The sequence below is a fragment of the Pteronotus mesoamericanus genome, unplaced genomic scaffold (assembly GCF_021234165.1).
Source record: "Pteronotus mesoamericanus isolate MK-2021 breed Mesoamerican mustached bat unplaced genomic scaffold, CSHL_Meso_final contig_20, whole genome shotgun sequence".
Lineage (NCBI taxonomy): Eukaryota > Metazoa > Chordata > Mammalia > Chiroptera > Mormoopidae > Pteronotus > Pteronotus mesoamericanus.
The window spans coordinates 40425219-40443466 of NW_026555085.1; the positions used below are offsets into that span (position 1 = coordinate 40425219).

The 18248-nt window shown below is 34.2% G+C and overlaps 1 protein-coding gene across 2 annotated transcripts in view; it reads left to right on the plus strand.

Annotated features, from left to right (window-relative positions):
* TTK (TTK protein kinase) overlaps nucleotides 1-18248 on the plus strand; it is a 41351-nt gene that overhangs the window by 13457 nt on the left and 9646 nt on the right. Inside the window, exons 10-15 of one of the 2 annotated variants that reach the window (XM_054568846.1) lie at nucleotides 779-927; nucleotides 8274-8410; nucleotides 9762-9888; nucleotides 12905-12997; nucleotides 17107-17264; nucleotides 17400-17551. In XM_054568846.1, the coding sequence (XP_054424821.1) occupies nucleotides 779-927; nucleotides 8274-8410; nucleotides 9762-9888; nucleotides 12905-12997; nucleotides 17107-17264; nucleotides 17400-17551 (816 nt within the window). The remainder of the gene's footprint in view (nucleotides 1-778; nucleotides 928-8273; nucleotides 8411-9761; nucleotides 9889-12904; nucleotides 12998-17106; nucleotides 17265-17399; nucleotides 17552-18248) is intronic. The other variant, XM_054568847.1, reaches the window with a different exon arrangement.

The window sequence follows — 18248 nt, forward strand, 5'->3', positions numbered from 1 at the left end:
GTCCAGCCTGCCCTACCTTCCAGACTGGGGAGTACCCACTGTGTGGGCTGTGCATACCCTTCCTTTGTAGTTGAGCCTTAATTTCTGTTGGGAGGTCAATGGGAGGGATTTACCCAGGCTGAGCAGTTGCAAGGACTGGCTGTAACCACTGACCACAAACTTCTGACCACTGGGGAGGATCAGCTGTGTCAGGGGCCCAATCCACAGAGCCAGACTTACTTTAGCAGGGTTTTGATGCCTGCCGAGTCTGCCCCTTGATTGTGTTGCTTGTGGATGTGGTTGGGTGGTTGTGCTCTAACATGGTCTGAAGCTGTCCCCTAGGTGTGCAGGCTATTGGGCCTGTGGAGGTTCTTTTGTTCAGAGACCCTTAAAGTAAATTGCAAGTCAGTTTAAGGTAAACTTTTTGTTAAAAATTAGAAGTCTGTAAAAACGATGAATACGCTTATCTTTACTAGTAAGAATTTATGACGTGTTTTTAAATTTTTACTTATTTATTTACTTTCTTTGTGGTAAAGACCAGAAAAATTTAAATCCAGAATGCTCTCTGCTAATTAAAATGTATGTAACTACTTAAGAAGGTGGCTGTGTTGCAGGTTTGTAAAACTGGCTTGCTAAAAGCAAATTGTCAACAACTGGCTTAAAGTTTTTAGTTTCTCTCTGTTTTTAAGAGCAAAATGCTAATCATTTATAGCATGTTCTGGTGTTTTTATAAAATGTATCTCTTGTTATTATAAAATATTCTTGCATTTTAATGACAATAACAACAAAACAATTTCAGAACCTAAAGAAGGCCAAGAACCAAAGGTTCCAGAAAGTACCCAGAAACAATGGCAATCTAAGAAAAGGTCAAAATGTATAAATCATAATCCTACTCCATCTTCAAATCAATGGCAGATTCCAGAGATAACGCGAAAAGTTGATGCAGAGGTAACTTTCTTTTCCCCTCTTGTAACATACCATTGTTCAAAATGTAATGATCATGTTAAATATTTTCTTATTTTATTAACTCGTGTACCATATTTAGTGGAATAGTTTACTTAAAGAATGTTTTTATTATTTACAAAACAATGTTCAGTAACAGTTATAGGTTCAGTAAGAGCATATGTCAAGTTGAATTCTTTTTTCTTTTTCTTTTTTTTAATTCTTTTCTACTTTCAGTAGTGTTCCTAGATTGCTGGTAGACTGGTATAGGGATCAGCAAGCTATAGCCCATGGGTCAAATCTGTTTCCCAGCCTGTATGTGTAAGTAATGTTTTATTGGAACACAAACATGCCCATTCATTTACTTACATGAATGGCTACTTTCAAACTGTAACAGCAGAGTTGTGTAGTTGAAACAGAGATCACCTAGGCTCTAGGGCCTAAAATGTTTACTGTATTGCCCTTTACAGAAAACAGTTTGCTGCTCCCTGCTCTAGTGCAGTGCATACCAAAGCGTTTGACAATTTCCTATTGTCATCCTCATGGATGGAATAGAGAACATAAACTAGAAAATATATTTGAATTTGTAGCAGTGGCTAGGGTCCATTTCAAAAGGAATGATCTGGTAGACTACTGGAGACCCATACCTATTTTAGTCCATGGCCATAATTTTTATCATTATTTCTTTTCAGTATATTCTAACTCAGTAGTTGTCAAATATTTGGATGTGGGGCCTCTTTTACACACTTAATTATCAAGACACCCAAAGAGCTTTTGTTTATATAGGTTATATTTATCCATATTTACTGTATTAGAAAGTAAAACTAAGAATTTTTAAAAATATTTATTAATAGGTTAAAAACAATGAGTGGAACCTAATTAACAAAACTAACAAGCACGCAAAATATAACCAGAGACGTGGAAACAAAGAACAAACTGACAGTAACCACAGGGGATGGGGAAGGGGATAACAGGGCAAAGAAGGGGAAGGGTCATCAGGAACATGTATAAAGGACCCCTGGACAAAGACAACAGGGCAGAGGGGGGATTGAATATGGGAGGTGGGGGTAGGTAGGTTGGGGAGAGTAATGAGGGAAATGGGGACAACTGTAATTGCACAACAATAAAAAAAGAGAAAAAAATAAAAACAACAATGTACCTATTACATCTGAATATAGATACACTTTTATGAAAAATAAGTATTTTGTCTTATTGAGGTATAATTGATATGTAACATCGTATTAGTCTCAGGTATACAATATAATGATTTTATATTTGTGTATATTGTGAATTGATCATCATAATAAATCTAGTTAACATCTGTCACCATAGCTGCAAAATTTTCCTGTCTGGCAGTGAGAACTTGAAGACCTACTCACTTAACAACTTTCAAATATGCAATACAGTATTAATAACTATTGTCACCATGCTGTCCCTTACGTCCCCATAAGTTAATTTTGTGACTGGAAGTTTGTACCTGTTGGCCGCCTTCACCCTTTTTGACCATGGTCACATTCACCCCTCCACCTTACCTCTGGCAAACACCAGTCTGAAACTTTTAAGATTTAAAAAATCTTCACCCAAGGACATGCTTATTGATTTTAGAGAGAGAGGAAGGAGAGAGAGAAGTAGAGATACATTGATTGGTTGCACCTCACGTGCATCCTGATGGGCGACCGAACCTACAACCTAGGCATGTTCTATGACTGGGAATCCAGCCCCTGACCTTTTTGGTTTACAGGATGATCCTCCAAGCAGTTGAGCCATACCAGCCAGGGCTAAGATTTTTCCGTTGATGCTAGGTAGTATTTGTCTTTTTCTGTCTGACATATTTCACTTGCCACGATGTCCTCAGGTCCATCCACATTGTCACAAATGGGAACATTTCATTCTTTAGGCTGACTACTACTCTATTGTGTATATACTGTATATCATGTTTTTTTATTCATTTATCCATCAATGGATATGTTGTTTCCATATCTTGACTATTGTAAATAATGCTACAATGAAAATGAACATGAGGGTGCATATTATCTTTTTAGGTTAGTGTTTTCATTTTCTTCAGATAAATACACAGAAGTGGAATTTCTAGGTATATATATGGTAGTTACATTTTTATTTTTATTTTTTTTGGAGCTCTCTTGTTGGGGTTTTTTGGGGGGGTTTTTTTTTTTTTTTTCATTTTTAATTTTTCTATGTTATTTTCCCTAGTGGCTGCACCATTTTATATTCCCACCAACAGTGCACAAGGGTTACTTTTTCTCCACAAAACATTTATATTTTCTTGCCTTTTTGATAATAGCCATTCTAACAGGTGTGAGGAGAGATCTCACTGTGGTTTTTATTTGCTTTTCTCTGAAGATTATTGATGTTGAACATCTTTTCATGTATCCATTGATCCCTGTATGTCTTCTTTATTTTTTTTTAATTTTTTGGGGGGGGGTTTGTGATGTTCTTGTTTCACTCTTCCAAATCTAACTAGCATCTTCAGAATCTAACTTCAGTATACTTACCTGAACTGCCTAACAAGGTAGACTTCAATTATTTTTTTTTAAAGTACTCACTGCCATTATAATTAAGTTTAGACTGTTTTTCTTCTATACTCTCAAGGGATATTGATTTGTATTTTCTTTTTCTTGTAAAGTTTTATGGCCTTGTTTTAGTGCCAGAATTATAACAGCCAAAAAAAATAACTTGGAAAGTATTTTTTAAAAGAATGTATGTAAAATTTGTATCAGTTCTTCCTCAAATATTTCATAGAACTCATCAGTGAGGCCATCTAGACCTGGAACTTCTTGTGGGAAAATGTTCATAATTAATTTTAAAAGCTTTTTAGGCATAGGGCTATTTAGATGTTCTACTTCCTGTTTCCATTCCGGAAATTTGTGTCTTTCAAGGCCTTTGTCCATTTCATTTACATTGTTGAAATTATTGGAATAAAATTGTTCATGACATATTTTTATTGTCATTTGAGTGTTTATAGGGCCTGTAATGATACCTCTTCTTTTGATGCTGATATTAATTTACATCCTCTAATTGTTTTATGTTTAGTCTACCTATATTAGTAATATTAATTTTTTTCAAAGAACTAGTTTTTGTTTTCTTGGTGTTTTCTATCTTTTTTTTTACCGTTTTTTACTCTAATTTTATTATTTCTTCATTCTACTAACTGTGCTCTTCATTTTCTTTCTTTTTTTTAAATTAATTTATTTATTTTTCCAAATACATTTGTCTCTGCCTTCCCCCCACCACTTTCCCCTTCCCCCTCCCCTCTCTCCCTCCCTCAATCCTTCTCCACTTTGGTTTTGTCCATGAGTCCTTGCTATATGTTCCTTGACTTGCCCCTTCCCTTCCTTTTCCCCCCACCCACCCTTTATGTCTTCTCTAGAAAAACGTTTGTTCAGATCTTTTGCCCATTTTTTTTAACCAGATTTTTTTTTTTTTTTTTTTTTGCTGTTGAGTTTATATGAGTTTTTAATATACATTTTGGATATTAACCTTTTATCAATATGTGATTTGCAAATTTTTTTTCCCATTGTTTAGGTTGCCCTTTCATTTTGTTGCTGGTCCTCTTTTCAGTGAAGAAGCATTTTTGTTTGATGTAGTCTCACTCATTTCTGTTTTTTGTTGTCTTTGCTTTTGGTGTCAGATCCAGAAAATCATAACCAAGACCCATGTCAAGGAACTTACCGCCTATCTCTTCTTCTAAAAGTTTTATGGTTACAGATCCTACATGCAAGTGTTTAATCCATTTTGAGTTAACTTTTTGTTCATGGTATATGATGGTTCATTTTCTTTTCTTTCTTTCTTCTTTTTGGTTTTTTTTTTTTTTTTTTTTGCATGTGGTTATCCAGTTTTTCCAAGTTCATTTACTGAAGTTCTTTCCCTATTATATTCAATACATTCTTGGCCTCTTTGTTGTAAATAATTGACCATGTATTTGTGAGTTTATTTCTGTACTCTGTTGTATTCCAATGATCTGTATATCTATTTGTATGCGATTACCATACTTTTTCCAATTACTATAGCTTTGTAATATAGTTTGAAATCAGTGTTGTGATGCCTCCAGCTTTGTTCTTTCTCAAGATTGTTTTAGCTGTTTGGGGTTTTTTGTAGTTTCATACAAATGTCGTTGGAATTGTGATAGGGATTGCATTGAATGTGTAGATTGCTTTGGGTGTTCTGAACACTTTAACAATATTAATTTTTCCAGTTCATGAGCATGTGTTATCTTTTTATTTATTTGTGCCTTTTCCAATTTTTTTCATCAGTGTCTTATAGTTTTCAGTACACACATCTATCACCTCCTTGGTTAAATTTATCCCTAGGTATGTTATTATTTTTGATATAATCATAAATGGGATTGTTTCATTAATTTTTTCCTGAAATATCATTATTAATTTTTAAGAAATATGACAAATTTTTGTATGTAGATTTTGTATTTTGCAATTTTACTGAATTTGTTAGTTCTAACAGTCTTTTGGTGGATTCTTTAGGGTTTTCTATATATAATACCATGTCATCTCCAAATAGTGATAGTTTTACTTTTTCCTTTCAAATATGATGCACTTGATTTCTTGCCTAATTGCTATGGCTAAGACTTCCAATATTTTGTTGAATAAAAGCAGCGAGAGTGGGAGTGCTTGTCTTATTACTGATCTTAAAAGAAAAGCTTTCAGCTTTTTGCAGTCAAATATGATATTATCTGTGGGCTTGTCGTATATGGCCTTTATTATTTTGAGTTACATTCCCTCTGAAAAATAAGTGTTTTTTTGAAACAAAATAATTGTAGTGAGAAGAGTGACATTGTTTTACAATTTCTTTAATGGTTAGCTTAACAGAAGACTGGATTTCTTGTATCTGCTTTTACATTTAATCTATTTTATTATCGTGTGTTCTATAGCCTTGGGAAAACTGTAGTATGTATTCATGAAAGAATGAAAATGCAACAGGCAAATAATGTCTTAATATTGTTGAAAAAGATAATTTTAATCTCTCAGACTCCCTGAAAGGATCTTGAGACTACCCACTTTCTGCTTTCCCTGGATTACTCTTTGAGAACCATCAATCTAAGTGATGATATAGATAATAAATGTTAGATGGAAAGAATCCTAACAGGTTGAATCATGGATCATATTAAACCACGTCTCTTCTTTTCTTGAAACCTGTAAGTCAATAGTATGATAAAGGAAGTCAAAACCACTTATTTGTCATTAGGAAAATGCAAATAAAAACTACAATGAGATTTGTACCTGAATGTTTGTAGCAACTTTATCCATACTTACCAAAAAAGTAGAAATAACCCAAATATCCATCAATTAGAGAGTGACTAAACAAAATGTGGTACTCTAACTTTATTATTATTTTTTTATTATTCAACAATTTAAAAAAATGAAGTACTGATAAATATTGTAACATGGATGAACCTTGAGTACATGCTAAGTGTAAGAAGCATGTTCAGAATAGGCAAATCCGCATAAAAAGAAGGTAGATTAGTGGTTGCCGCAAAGACTGGGAGAAGTGCAGAATGGGGGTGAATGCTAATGGATGTAGAGTTTCTTTTTCTTTTGTTAAATAAAATATTTATTTTTACGCGGGGGGGTGGGGAAGAGGGAGAGAAACATTGATGTGTGAGAGAAACATCAATAGGTTGCCTCTTGCATGCCTCCAACCGGGAACCTGGCCCGCAACCCAGGCTTGTGCCTTGACCTATCACTTTGCAGGATGATGCCTAACCCACTGAGCCATGCCAGTCAGGGCAGGAGTTTCTTTTTAAGATAATGAAAATGGTCTGTGACTAAATAGTGGTGATGATCGCACACTCTTGTGAATATATTAAAAACCACTGAACCACTTAGGAAAAAAGGAAAAGAAACTAGGCATTTTTCTTAGGTCACTGTCTCTCCAGCAGCCCTCTCAAGTGCAGGTTGTTTTTGTCTCACATCTCACCTTAAAGCTAAAAGGTACCCATTACTGTGTCCAGATTATTTCTTCTCTTGTCCTGCTCCTTGCTGTCATCTTTGAATATACTGAGGACTCCCCATTAATTCCTTAAAGATGTCAGCCTATGGATCACTCTCTACTTCAAACCAACAGCTATCATCTTTTCTTGTTGGTTTTATAGCCTTGTCTATCATTAGTCCTATACCCGGATCCCAAATTTATAACTTCTTTCTCCCTTGTGACCATTCTCTTAATTTCACCTAAGCTACCCATTCCTATATCCTTAATTCTAATCTCCAAAAACTCAAATGCAAACGTCCCACTCTATGGCTATAATTACATTTACCTTGCCTAATAATCTTACAACAGTTTCTCAATACCATCCTGACTACTAATCCAAATATATATGTGAGGAAATCTTAAGTGAAATGGAAAATTTATCAGAAAAAGAGATACAGTGGCCATGTTGCTAACTTGAAAATTTAAAGGACAGAAATGTAGAAAGTAGAAGAGATTTATGCATTGTGGCTCTCGAGCATAATGTGGACCAATAGCTTAAAAATTATAATAGAGAAACTGGTTTAATCTAAACATCTGTGAAGCATTTTTAATAAAGCTGTCCCCAAATTGTAGTGAACCTCCTTAAACAGTAGTGAGTGTGCAGTTACTAATAATATTCAAGCAAAATGTGATTCTCGGTTTGGTTGAAAAGCTGTAGAACAGGGGTTGGCAATCTTCTTAAAAAGTTAGTAGGCTTTGCAGACCAAGTGGTCACTGATGTTATTATTCGACTCTGCCACTATAGCATGAAAACAGCTTTAGACAATATGTAAACAAGTGGGCATAGCTATGTTCCAATAAAACTTTATTTACAAAAACAGGTGACAGGCCAGATTTGGCCTACAGGCTGTAATTTGCCCATGATTTCTTTTGTGGAGGATATTCATTCATCATTGCTTTGGGATTTGTATGAAATAAATTCATGTCTCTTACTAGGGAGAACACTAGATAAGTATTTGCTATATCAAATTTTGCTAAATCACTAGTATTTGGCCATTTTGCTCTCAAATATAAAGTGGGGAGGGTGATTTTATTGATTAGAGAAAGTAGTTTTTAGAAGAACAGCAGGGCACTTAATTAGATTATAAAAATTTCAATATTGGTTACAATAGACCTGTCGGGAGAGGATGTTAGATCCTGTTTTGTTAAAACAATACTGTGTGCCTTCTCTTTGGGCAAAATATATCAGGCTTCAGAATTTAGAGTGAAAGACCTCTATTAAAAAGTTACTGAAAGTCTAGAATACATATGTTTATTTACTTTAGCTTTTTTTTTTTTTTTTTTTTTTGTATTTCATGTATTTTTTTATTTTAGGAGTGATTTTTTTTTTCTTTTCAATTTTGATTTAGCAGAAACAAACCACCTTTGAGCAACCTGCCTCTTTAGTTTCAAAGCAGTCACCACCTATGTCAGTACCAAAATGGATTGACCGAAAATCCGTTTGTAAGACACCCAGCAGCAAGGCCTTGGAAGATTACATGAGCTGGTAATTACTTTTAGCTCTTAGCTTGGTAACACTAGAAATAACATGGGCTTTAGGGCCAAACAGATCTGGAGTTGAATCTTGCTCTTATTTAACGACTTTAAATTCAGATTATTTTTCTCAGGATCAGGTTTTTCATCTGTAAAAGAGGAGGGGAAGGTGGCTACATTATATTTTTAAGGATGTTGTGAAAGTCTCTTATATTGTAGTCTGTACCTACAACCTATAACTACTCCAAGTATACAAAACTTGATAATTATGCATTGCCACATGGATACTTCTCTAATTGAGAGAGATTGAAAGGTTACATTCTTAGAGCGGATAAAGGGTGGATACATTTTATAGCAAAGGAGGTGTTAATTGGAATGTGATAGTTTCTCAAAGAGGTTGGTTGTGCAGGTCACATAGTTCTGGGGTGTTCAAAGGTATAAGACATAATGGATGGGAACAAGGGATGAGTGAAAAAATTGGGTGGTCAGTGCTGATTGACAGGAAACACAAGGGCTATTACAAAGGCAAATTAATGATATTCAAAAAAAGAAAGGAATGTGACACATTCTTAAATTAGTGGCTATATTTTAATATGTTTTTTAATGTTTTACTGAATGACTTAAGTCCAAGATGCCTTTTGCTTTTCATGTGCTTAATAAAATATTTAATGTTAATTAGAACTGGCCTTAGAGGATTTATAAGCAGTCTCCTACCTGTTTAATGCAGTGTTGCTGTATATTACCTCATTTGAGTATACTTAGTATATTTTAAAGAATGGCTGCTATCTATGATAGTGATATAACTATTTCTTTTGAAATTAGATTATTTATTGTCAACAAATATTTGTAGACTTCTTTTGTACCAATTACCATTCTAGGTACTGAAGATAAAATAGAGAGAATAAGGCAAGCAAAGCACAAATGTGAACTGAATGGCTTTAAGCTTTGAAGGCCAAACCTCTCTGATGTAATTGGCTTTCAGATATTTTTAGCAGGCTGTTGTAGAACACTGTTGTTAAAAAGCACTCATAACATCTATGATCAGCCATGGGCTGACCTTGACCTTGGCTAAATTCCTATAAACATAACCCCAACCTAATATTTTCAGTGTCATTCTATCTATTTTATAATAAGGATTTTTTTTGTCTGGGGACAAAAATTACTTTCAGAAAGAATTCCCCCAAAATAAAATTTCTCATGCTGTATCTAGACTATATAATTCAGCTATATTATGAAAACCAACTTTGAACTGTTTGATAACACATTTAAGTTTATATTCACCTTTTAAAATCACATAAAAAAACTGAGTCAGAATCTTGTTTTTAAAATTTTAATGTTTTAAATTTTAAAAATATCTTTCTTAGCTTTAGGACTCCAGTTGTAAAGAATGACTTTCCACCTGCTTGTCAGTTGTCAACACCTTATAGCCAACCTGCCTACTTGCAGCAGCAACAGCAGCAAATACCCATTACTCCACTTCAGAATTTACAGGTTTGATAAACTTTATCTATGATGGTATATGTTAAGGTATGATCAGTTTCAAAGATTTTATTTTTCCAGCATCTAGTTGTTAGGAAAAGTCTTAAGGACTTGTCAATTCTTAGTCCCATTAAGCAAAATTCATTTCTGATAACATCCTGACCTTAAGAACTCAGTTCATGAAGAAGCTGATGAAATATTTTTTGTTTGTTTGTTTGTTTGTTTTGTTGTTTTTTTATTAACTAGGCCACAGGGTCCAGTTTGAATAGCTACGTAAAATTTCTCTTGTAATCTAGATTACTTTTTACTTCATTTAACTAATTAAGCTAGCTGTTTGTGAGCAGCCTGATTTCACTGGCTGCTTAATATACAAGTAAATTTTTAAGACTCTCTGAGTAGCAATATGAGATGTCACTAAAATATATTATAAAGTACCATATTTTGCTGTATATAATGAGCTCCCCTGTATAATGCATGCCCATGATTTTGGCCCAAACTTTCAGGAAAAAAAATCTTTCATTTTAATTTTTTAATTCAATTTTTTATTTATATTTAGATACTTGGTTTTTTGTATTATAAAGGAATTTTAGCATTTATTTTTGAACATATTATGGTACAAGACAAGATACTTTATGTAACAGATAATTACAAAACACAAGAACAGATACAAGGTATTTCAGGTACTACCTATGTGTAATGCAGATCCTTATTTTTCCCTCAAAAATTTGGGCAAAAAAAGTGTGCATTGTACATGGTAAAATACAGTAATGATTATAAAGTAAAAAAAATATTTTTGCTGGTGAGACAATTTCGTTGCTATCTAGAGAAAAATTAATTAGGACACTCTCCTGACATCAGTACTAAAATTAGTTTCTAATAACTATCTCAGGGGCAACCTGACTAGTAGAAAATATGAGCTTTGAAGGGAGACTGCCTGGCCTTGAATCTTGGCCTCACTACTACCAGCTGTGTGACCTTTTACAAGTTACTTAAACTTTCTGTACCTATTTCATCACCTGTAAAATGGAGATAATAAAACTACCTATCCCATAAGATGATTGTGAATATTAAATCAGTTAATACATATAACTCTTACAACAAAGTCTGGTATTTATTAAATAATAAAAGTTACCAGCAATTATTTTTTAAATAATAAAACAGCAAAAACAAAAAGAACAAATCACAAGTAATTGATTATACAAATTAAGAGGTAAGGAAATTAGCTGATAGAAAGTACAACAGTGGTTACCAGGGGCTAGTGATGGGGAGGAAGGGGGAGTTATTGTTTAGTGGATATTGAGTTTCAGTATAAGATGATGAAAAGTTTTGGAGATAGATGGTGGTAATGGTTGTATAACAATGCGAATATACTTAATGCCACTGAATTATATACTTAAAAATGGTTAAAGTGGGGAATTTTGTTATGTGTATTTTACCAGTTTTAGAAAATAATTTAACAAAAAAATTAGCCGACGTAGATTGTACTGATTAAATTGTTTAATAAATTATAAATCGTACAATAAATTATAAAGGAGAAAGATGATTAAGTTTGCTTTGTATTGATTCAAATGACATTTATTGAATTATTACTTATGTCAGTCCCTGTTTGAGTTGAAATCTAGAAATCAAGTCAAACATAACCACGCGAAGGGGCTAGGAGACTTCTAGAAGAAGTCAGTGTCAGAAGGAAATGGAAAAGAAGCCAGAGTGTGGCTGGAGCTTCGGAGGGGACAGGAGAGATCCTTAGGGCCCTGCTGTTTTACCTCAAGAGGGATGAAAGCTGTTGGAACTGGTTGGAGCAGGGAAGTGAAGTTATTTGCATTTTGAAACAATTACTCTGGTGACAGTGAGGAGGATGGACCACAGGGAAAGTGGGCTGTGGCCTGTACAGGAAACTAAACTTCACGTTAGCACTGAATTAGAAATAAGTCAGAATTCTTTAGAAAACAACAACAACAACTCAGCAGTTAGGGGGAAATGAAATTAAACTGCTTTCTTCCCTCTGAGAAATTTTCAGTTTAAGTATGAGAGGAAGCTCCAAAAGGAAGTGGGGTGGAGGGGATGGTGAAGAATCTTGATAAAAATTCTTAATAGTGAAGAATCTAATGAAAGATGACAGGTATATATTTCAAAAGCTAATACTTCCTTACAGAAAACATATTATCATGACTCAACAGTGTCTTTCAACCCTAGAGGTTAAAGAAATTAGAATTCTTATCTATTATATTAAGGTTGAAGGAGATTTCATGAGAGAGATTCTACCACATGAGATCTAAAGCAGGACTTTGTTAACCTGAGATTTATTTAGACCTTGTTTCAACTTGGTTAATCAGCTGATCAGGTCCTCTTTGTGTCTCCAGCTTCCTTGTCAGCTCAGAATAAGTCCTCTCACACCACTCCATCCGTTCAAAGCTTTTATAAATGCCCAGAGCTCTGGCATAAGGAAAGGGAAGCAGGGGTATGTATAATAGATTGGTTGAAAGTTTGCTCAGGAAAGTGCTGAAGTTCAAATTAAGTAACTTGAAAATTCTTCAGCAAAAAGGTGGCATTGCTGAAATTTGCATTTGTCAGGTTGACTTTGGGGCCTGTGGTACCTTAGCACACTGCTTCCTTTACAATGTAACGCTAAATGAGAAAATTTGTGTATTTATATATGTATGTACATGTGTATGTAAGCAAACAGGTTTGTGTAAGAAAAAACAATAGATGAGAAAGATGAAAATGATAACTTACAAGTTTGTAGGTTCAACATTATGTGGTTCCCCACTCCCCCGCCCCTTTAAATCTTATATTTACGTATTTAAGAAGTAAAGACAAGTTAGAGAGGGAGACCTTGGAATTTTGTATATTAATTTAATAAGTTTATTTCTTGTACTAAAGTACGTAAATTCCGTCTTTCAAATAATTGTAAGTAATATCTAATTTCTTAAGATAATTTCAAAATTGAAAGCATTTTACTATATTAAGTGCAAGCTAGTTTCTCAGGCATATTCTTTGAACCTTTGAATCTTTTCATATTTTAATTTAGATATCAGCATCCTCTTCAACAAGTGAATGCATTTTAGTTAAAGGAAGAATTTACTCCATTTTGAAGCAGATAGGAAGTGGAGGTTCAAGTAAGGTAAGTATCTACCACAATAATTTGATAACATTTGTTTGCAAAGATATATGTATCTTAGATATTTAAGAAACAAATAAAAATACTTTAAGCTTTTCTTTCTTTGTCTGTTAGCAGTTTTGGTCTCTTTGTTTCCTCATTTGTAGGGGCCCATATTTCCCTTGAGCCAAAAAAATCCTCATTCCTGGTTCCTATTTCCTTCTCCCAACAAATGGCATATCTCTTTAGACCCATTTTTAATTCCAATTCCCTGCTCTTCCTTCCAGATTTCTCCTCTAAATAACATTAACATTGACTTAGGAGTGGCAAATGATAGCTATGTATCCTCATGGAATGTTTCTAAAAGTCAGTCAAGACTGTGATAGAAATGACTAATATGCTTAGCATGATCCAGCAAGGTTTTTGACTAATGGATTTTGCTTTGTTTTGAGTTTATCATTTCAAAAACAGTTTAGTAACTAATGAATTTCTGTAATCGGATAAATATTTCTTAAATTTACCTGAGTTCTGAATTCGAATGCTTCTTACTCTTTGGATAGAGGCCATTTCAAGAGTTGTCTCAAATACCATGTTCAGTTGTTTTCATTCTATTCTCTTAAATCAACTTAAGTCACATTTTTACTTTTAACACCTTCCCACCAAAATAATTACTATCAAAATTACCAGTGAACTCCACATTTTTGCCAAATCTAATTCTTAGCTTTGCTTTTGGGTTATTTGGCATTTGGAATGGTTGGTGTTTCTTTTCTCACTGAAACTTTTTTCTTTTCTTTTTTTCTCCTGACACAGAAGAGTTTTTATTTTGTCATCTACCCTCAGTGACCAAACTCTACCACAGACTGTTTGCTCTCAGTTGGTCCCATTTCTGCCTATAACTTTCAAACCAACCTGCGCTCTCACCTCATCCTCCCTTATGTCCGCTCCCCATCTCCATTTTCTCTAGAAACTTTTTTTCACTAGGCCTATCAGTTTTATTCCTCTCCAACTTTTTAGACTTCTTCATGTCCCTGATCTCAGTGGTGCAACATCCCAGGGCTCAGTTCCCGACCTCTTTTCCACTCTCTCTAAACTCATTTTCTTGGTGTTCTCATCCAGTCTCATGGTTTTAAATACTAGGTAATGCTGACAATTCCCAAATTTATAGTTGCAGCTCAGAACTCTCCCAGAGTTGTATATCCAGTTTGACTGCTCAGCATATCTTCTTGGGTATTTACTAGATATTTAAAACAATATATCCCAAAGATAACTCTTGCTCCATCGTCTTTCTCATTTCAGTAAATGGCTAAAAACCTGGAGTCATTATTGACTACTTACTTTCATATGTACATCCTGCCAATCTGGAAATCTTGGTTCTACCTCAAAGTATATCCAGAATCTAACTTTCTCAACTACCTCCATTATCGTCACTTTGATCCAAGCAACTTTCATCTTTTCACCTGGATTATAACCATAGACTCTAACTAGTCTCATTGATTCAGCCTTTGCTCTCCTGGTCTATTTTACTGTAAGAGTCCATTTTCCTCCAGATATTCTTACGTCTTTGCTTGTGTCTTCTCAATCAGGCACACCCTTAAAAATGGCAACTCCTACTTCTAATTGCTAGTGAGCTACATTCGCCTTTCCTGCTTTATTTTCTTCTAGCATGCTCTGTTTTACTTGGTTTGTTGTTGGTGTCCCCCTCAAATGTGGCTTCTGCCAACATAGGGATGTTTATCTGATTTACTCAGTGATATTTGCTGTTACCTAGAACAGTACATAGAACATAACAGAGACTGAAGTATTTGTTGAATTAATGAACTGTTCCTCCTCAGTTATTTTGCTATTCTAAGTTGTTAAGGATGATATATGAAACACAGCCTGGGTTTAATTTAAATTTTACTGTAATTTTCTAAGCCAGCTATAATAACTAGATTTGCTTAAGACTGTCTGTGTACATTACCATGAGCGGCAGTTGTTCACTATTACTGGTTTCTTTTCTGTATGCAGTGCCTTTGTTCTTTCTCTTGCCTCAAATTTTAGGCGTGGGAATAAAGGGATAATGCACCTGATTTTTATCAGTGTATTTGAATTAGCTGATTTAGTTGCTTTAATAGAAATTCCTTGATTAATACTTATTACTTAATAAACTATATTTTAATAGTATCAAAGTAAGTTATTTATTTAGTGCCATGTTTTCAGAGGATGTAGAATAATCTTATCTGTGCTTAAACAGTTTTTCCTTGAAGTATAATAAAGATGTAAACTTACTTAAGGGCCAAATGAGAAAGCTATGACTGGCCCATATTTTGTTAGCTCAATTAAATACCATTATTTAATTTAAATATTATAATGGAGCTGGCTAAATCAACATGCCTCAGGGGAATAAATCATGCTTTATGAAACCAATACCTTTTATGCTCTTTGTATTCTTGAGTTTAGACAGTGATCCATTTACACTGTGTTAAGAGCATTTAGAAAAATCATGGGGCTAATAGAAATAGTCAAGACATTGGCCTTTCTAGTTCTTTCATTCACTTTCCATAAAACTGACAAATCATAACTGATACTATCTCTACAAAATGGAAATAAGGGCTGTGCAATAATGGGTTATGGCAAGACTTTTGCCAGAGTAGGGACATTACGGGGGAGTAAAAGCACACACATGCAAAAAGTTGGTAAAAAAGTTTTCATTTGCACCCTGACCTAGCGTGGCTCAGTTTGTTGGGCATCATTCCGCAAAGCAAGAAGTCGCCTCTTTAATTCCTGGTCAGGGCACGTGCCTGGGTTGTGGATCTGGGCCCCGGTTGGGGTGCACACAATAGGCAGCCCATGGATGTTTCTCACATTGATGTTTCTCTCCCTCTCTCTAAAAATAAAGGGGAAAAAAGTAGTCATTTGCTCAAAATATTCGAGATCTTATTATATAGTTTTAATGTCCTGCAAATCTTTTTTCTAATCTATCCTGACAACTTTAATGTTTTAGAATGTCTACTTTATTCTGTCTTAATTGCCTTTAATGGTGGTAGGTAACATTTACTACACTCCAAACACGTTATCTCAGTCATCCTTCCAAACCTGTGTGGTACTAAAAACATTTATTGTGTTAAAACAGTAAATACCTCAATTCTTTGAGATTTGTAAGGCTATTTACCTTATACAAAATGGCTTTATGCTATTTTAAAATTCCTTTTGCCTTTTTCCTTTCTATTTTTTGGGGCCTCTTGCCCTGTCATTATTTTATGCCCCTCACCCTCTAATTTGCTGTGTGTGCAAGTAAACCCAGTAATACTTGGTTAGAATTTTGCATTTAAATTTTTTTAAGTAACTCAACTGTACCTAACAGCGCAATATACCCTTTGCCGCTTATTCCTTCCCAGTATCTGCTGTAGAGTCAAGGTTAAATGACTTTAAATAAGTGATGTTTACTTCAATGTGTCAAAAAGGATAAATGAATATAATTTTCCTTGCTTACACTGGCACTTTGTACTTTGAATTATTGCCCTTTAGAAAACCCCATTCCTGTTGCATTTTTTGCCAAAGGTTGGACACATTAGTAGTGTTTTACTTTTTAAAAAAATTTTTACATTTTTTTGTTGTTGTTGTTTTTTGTTGTTTTTTAGAGAGAGCGAAACATCGATTTGTTGTTCCACTTATTTATGCATTCATTAGTTGGCTGCTTGGTGTATGTGCCCTGACCAGGGACTGAACCTGTAACTTTGGCATGTCTGGATAACTCTCTTAACCAACTGAGCTACCAGGGCAGGGCTAATTTTTCAAATATATTATCTGCCCTATCAATATTGCTTAGAAATTGACTTTCCAGCCAGACAGAGATCCTGACAACATGTTACAGCATCTTGTTTCAACAGCATTCAACAGACTGTTATGACATGAAATTTAAATTACCTTTCTTATATGTTATAGAAACTTTTTAGGGCTTATGCCTTTGAGTTACTGAATGTGCCTTGTCATATGTAATTGAGAATGAACTACTGCTCTCCTAACATGTTTTTTTCTATTCTCAGAATAAGCCCAGACATTTTAAATTATTATATCAGTGTTCCTTAACCTGTCTAATAAATTCAGTATTGTGTTAGTACATTCTAAACTTTTCCTTTTGTTCTACTATAAAGGTATTTCAAGTGCTGAATGAAAAGAAGCAGATACATGCTATAAAGTATGTTAACTTAGAAGAAGCAGATAGCCAAACAGTTGAGAGTTACCGGAATGAAATCGCTTATTTGAATAAACTACAACAACACAGTGATAAGATCATTCGACTTTATGATTAGTAAGATTCTTTTTTTAACTTAAGAAGAAAACTTTTTTTGCTATTAATTCTTGAGATAAATATCCAGTAGATCTTAATAGTATAACCTAAGCATTTATTGTTTTGTTGTTTTTATTTGTTTCTTTTTAATGGCAGTGAGATCACAGACCAGCACATTTACATGGTGATGGAGTGTGGAAATATTGATCTAAATAGTTGGCTTAAAAAGAAAAAATCCATTGATCCCTGGGAACGCAAGAGTTACTGGAAAAATATGTTGGAGGCAGTTCACACAATTCATCAACATGGTATTTTAAAATCTCTTTTTATGTAAAGTTTAAATATCCATTAATAATGTCACCTTAGAGACGTACACCTCTAATTTTAAGTTATTGGTTATTGGCAGCATTAGACTAGATAAACTAAATATTTTGGAAGTTTATTTAAAGGGACAAAACCATTTCTTTAAAACACTATTAACCAAACACTAGGACATGAACTCAAGTCCCAAGCCCATGAAGCATAAATAAATGCAAAATGTATTTTTATCAGTATTAACATAGTCATAATCCTAGGTCTCCAAATACTTGGATTTTAACAGATCTGAGATATTTATTTCACTTGTTCTAGTCATTTTATATTGTGTACCTTGTGTGGGAGTTGTTTTTTTATTGTTGTTGTTTTGGTTCTTAACTGTTAGCCCTACCTTCTGGTTTGTTTCTTACTTTACTTGGACTTGGTTGTTGTTAGGGCTTTTTTGCCTTTACCTTATCTTTTAAAAAAACAAACTGTTATCCTAGATAATTGTAATTTGTCTCTTCACATCTTCCTTTTATAAATTAAAGATAATTCACCAGCCATCAAGATCAGGCTATAGGAGTGGAGGCATCCATAGCATTAGGGTCTTCTGTCTGGCAGTGTAATTTAAACTGCCCTCTACTGGGCAGTGAATTACAGTGGTTAGCATAACTGCTGATGCCAGATTGCCTGGGTGCGGCTAATGGC